The following is a 4,241-nucleotide window of genomic DNA, read 5'->3' as shown; positions in this document are numbered from 1 at the left end:
TTAAAAATTTAAATATTTACAAACTAAAAAATTAAAGATTAATTTATCCTTTTCTCAAATATAAATGATCTTCTTTGATTAAAATTTAAAATGTAACAACATGAGCAATCTCTATTATTGATGATGACAACAATGATGATGGTGATAATAAATATAATGTAATGTGCGTGCTTGTTTTAAATAGCTATTTTTTTAAAAAAAAATAATTGAAAATATTTTTAAGGAATAAAATTATTGTACATTTAATATAAAATTAATTTATATTTTGATATAAATATTAAAATCTCCTATAAAGATAAAAGTTATATTTTATAGAAAATGATCTTTATTTTAACTAAAATGAAATGTCTAAAATTATTAAAAGAAAACAAATAATATATCAAAATTAATCATGATCATCCAAAAAAAAAAAAGGATATAATTATACGTATATGTAAAATAATTAAACTCTATTGATTAAGAAAATATGAGAATGTTAAAATTGTGGTTGCTACCACATAATAATGGGGATTGGAAATGAGAGAATGACAAGAGCGAACAGTTAATTGGTTGTTACTTGTAGAAACCACACCACCGTCATCACAGTGTCTGGCTTGGCTTCCTCTGCTCAATTCGCTGATCTAAATTCTCAACCCTCCCTGAACTTGTACGCTACTCTCTTATCTTACCTCAATTTTTATTCTCTCTCTCTCTGTCGTTTATTATTAAAAATACTATTTTTTGGATTTTTTTTTTTTATATTTCTGTGATTGGAAGTATGAACTTGGGCAATGAAGGTGCCCAGTTGGGTCAAGAAAGGGAATAATGATGTATAATTCAATCGGTAGAATAGTTCTTAAGAAAGAGGAATGTGGTTGGGAAATTCAAACCTGGAAATCTAATGCTGGAAAATCAATGAGGAATTCTTAGATCACAAGATATTGGGGGTAGTAAAGCTATAGTCAAAGCATAAAATAGTATTGGGGGAAAATTTGAGAAGAATGGTGGTTGAAATTAGGATAGTGGCTGGGTGGCCACAAGAAGTGGTGGTGGTGATGTTGGGTACTGATTAGTGGCTGAGGAATTGACGTGATCAATTTGGTGAGGTTGAGGTGATGGTGGGGTGGATTGACAAAAGTATTTGAGGTTGGGGAGGTGGTGGCCGATCATTGAGGCAAGAAACTACCATTTCATAGCTAGTTGTATGTGTCCTGTATTGCTGTGTAGATGTAGGACAGTGACTTTCAGGATTGTGGCTGAAGAAATCGGTTTTTGGTAATTTCGATGCTATTGAAATGTCAGATTTGTTTGTCGTTAGGATTTTCACATCGCCTAGAGATAAGCCCTGGAAAGCCATTGTAAGAGTTTGGGCATCCTCCATTTCATGAGCTAACTTTTGGGAGTGAACTAAGTACATTATCCTAATATTTTTTTGGTGACTACATTCAATCCTAATATGGTATCAAAACTTATTCTCTATTTGTTCATTAGGATGAGTGTTTTAAGATCACTATAAACAGTATTAGTTTTTTGCTTCTTGTAAGTTGTAACACACTAGTACACTACAATATGATCATATTATATCAATATAGTTCATATTATCTTATGGCCTAGTATATTTAGATTCCTTCAATTAGCAAGATTAAACCATTTCCACCATCCATTTCTCTTATACTTCTGTATTTCTTCAATCTTTACTCTCTTTAATAAGAACAACTTGACTTACAATTCTTGTTTGTTTACCGTAGCTTTTAGGCCTATGTTTTATGATCCTTACCTTTTTGACTTGATTTTACCATTTCTGTTCCTCCGTTGTGTTCATACTAAACAAGTAGCAAAACAGAAACATGTCTAGTGGATATACCGTAGAAGTTACCAGTCTATCGCCAAAAGCCACTGAGAAGGATGTGTACGACTTTTTCGCATTCTCTGGTGCAATTGAGTATGTCGAAATTGTCAGGTAATACTTGATCTTTATCACTTTATCAGGTTTGTAGCATGCTGTATCTTGTATGGACTATGGGTTGATTCTTGATGTTCCCTTCTTTCTATTGTCCATAGTTTTTAAAGTGAAACTTAATTTCTTTCTTTTTGTTGCTTTGCTTCGGGTATATTTCAACTTGATTGCTTTGCTTTTTCTCAATACATGAATCAAATTCAGACATGATTCTTGACACAGTACAATGGTGTTGTTTGATTGATGCACCCGATCCCACCTAGAGTAACAATACTTTGTTGTTATTGTTGTAAAATGCTACAGATCAGACTCCAAAAAATGTTCATTTTGGATACGATTTTCAAATTTCCACTGGTACTGTGTTTTAATTAGTCATGACAGAGATGATTACTATTTCCCCTGTTGCTAATTCTTGCAGATGAGTTGGACCTAGTGTGTTAAAAATATGCTATAAAACTTGCTTATAATATTGTTGAATACAGGTCTGGTGATTATGCTTGCACTGCATATGTGACATTCAAAGATGCTTATTCCCTAGAAACTGCTTGCTTGCTAAGTGTGAGTATTCATCAAACTCATGTTCAGGACCGATGTAATTCTTAAGCTGGTCACTGATAAGTTATATGATTGATGTGTTGTGTATACCTTTCTACATAATTTGATGTGTTAGGGAGCCACGATTTTAGACCAAAGTGTATGCATTACTCGCTGGGGGCAGTATGAAGATGAGTTCGATCATTGGAACCGGCCATCCTATAACCATGACGACGATTCATCAACTGTATGTAGATGTATTTCTTTCATTTGTTTTCAACCACCAATGGTTGTAGTTTTCTATTGAATGTTCATGGTCTAGCATGTCCTCTTTCAGACGCTACAAAGCCACCAATTTGTTTCCTCTGCCGGAGAAGTAGTTACAGTGACTCAAGAAGTCGTCAAGACCATGATAGCAAAAGGGTATGTCCTCAGCAAAGACGCATTAGCCAAGGCTAAGGAATTCGACGAGTCCCACGGGGTTTCAGCCACGGCAACAGCAAAGGTAGCCGAGCTGAGCCAGAGAATTGGCCTCACTGACAAGTTATCAGCTAGCTATGAGGCCGTTAGATCCGCCGATCAAAGGTATCATGTATCAGAAACAGCCAAGTCAGCTGCATTTGCCACGGGACGATCTGTGGCTGCAGCTGCGAACACTGTAGTTAATAGTAGCTATTTCTCTAAAGGTGCCTTCTGGGTTTCCGGTGCTTTAACCCGGGCAGCGCAGGTTGCTTCCGATTTAGGTAACCGTGGAGCTAAAAATTGAGCCATTGCCGTAAGTTGATAGCCATAACCATAAGTCCATAACCATAATTCAACTCTCTTTTCTTGTTTATCTTTTTTCCCTGTTCTGAATATAGCTTGTTATTATAGTATTGTTATTAGTATAGCTATGCATGCTTCATATTTTGTATATACATATGAACAGCTGAACTTACTGCTTTATGTGTATTAGTATTATGATCTATTACAAGACTACAATTTCATGTGTAATTTAACTGTCTTGATGTGATTAGTAAGGTAAATTTAGCTGCATAATCATTTTTTTCTCCTTAACAAACTATGCACCAAGGGGTGATGCAATAGAATTGAGCCGAGTCAAACAGCGTATGCACCCACATCAGTGCTCCTTACGTGGCCTTGTTTTATTTATTCATATATTTTTTTGTTGTTTCTAATAGTCAAGCTTCCCCTTTGATTGTTATTTACTTTAAATATTATAAAAGCAGAAATTGGGACACCTTGAATGCAAGTTAGAGTGACACTTAAATTCAACTATTCAACCCTACGATCTGGAATGTTCAGATCTGTAGATCCAATGGTCCTAATTAAATCAAACATCAGATTCATATTCCAAATTTCAATGACCTCATACCCTTTGGGTAGAAAAGTTCCAGTGTAAGGGAGACCACAGATGTTGAATTTGGTTCCACGGCACTAAAATTATGTAACCCAAGTCGGTAATATAGAATAAAAAACAAAAAATGGTTGTTGATAAAAAATTGTTTAGTTTTTAAAACCGAGTGGCGAGTATTCATTGAGTAAGGATTTTTGCTATGACATTGATTAAAGACTTTAAAATAAGGAATTTAAAGAATTAATAAAAAGAGGAAAAAAAAATTAAAACCTTTTCCTGCCAAACCCAATACTTTCCCATTTCCCACTTTTAGTTTTGATTCCATTGTACCAAAAGAAAGTTAGACTGAATTGATTACCCAGCATTAGCACTCTCTTACCAAATAAGAGCAAATTATTTGACTAATTTCATAAA

The 4,241-nt window shown here is 34.4% G+C and overlaps 1 protein-coding gene across 4 annotated transcripts; it reads left to right on the top strand.

The window, feature by feature from the left end:
* LOC107631890 (binding partner of ACD11 1) lies at nucleotides 488-3,473 on the top strand. Of its 4 annotated transcripts, none has more exons than XM_016335471.2 (5): nucleotides 488-646; nucleotides 1,815-1,939; nucleotides 2,419-2,494; nucleotides 2,607-2,717; nucleotides 2,808-3,473. In XM_016335471.2, exons 2-5 carry the CDS (start codon nucleotides 1,827-1,829, stop codon nucleotides 3,234-3,236), a joined length of 729 nt encoding a protein of 242 aa, XP_016190957.1. In that variant the 5' UTR covers nucleotides 488-646; nucleotides 1,815-1,826; the 3' UTR covers nucleotides 3,237-3,473. The 4 variants fall into 4 exon arrangements, with proteins under 4 accessions (XP_016190957.1, XP_020975372.1, XP_020975373.1 ...); XM_021119713.1 differs by having other exon boundaries at nucleotides 496-646; nucleotides 1,812-1,939; XM_021119714.1 differs by having other exon boundaries at nucleotides 497-646; nucleotides 1,823-1,939.

This window comes from Arachis ipaensis, chromosome B03 (assembly GCF_000816755.2).
Source record: "Arachis ipaensis cultivar K30076 chromosome B03, Araip1.1, whole genome shotgun sequence".
NCBI classification, from domain to species: Eukaryota; Viridiplantae; Streptophyta; class Magnoliopsida; order Fabales; family Fabaceae; genus Arachis; species Arachis ipaensis.
The sequence above is the reverse complement of the archived record's forward strand: the minus strand, read 5'-3'. Positions and strand labels throughout refer to the sequence as shown.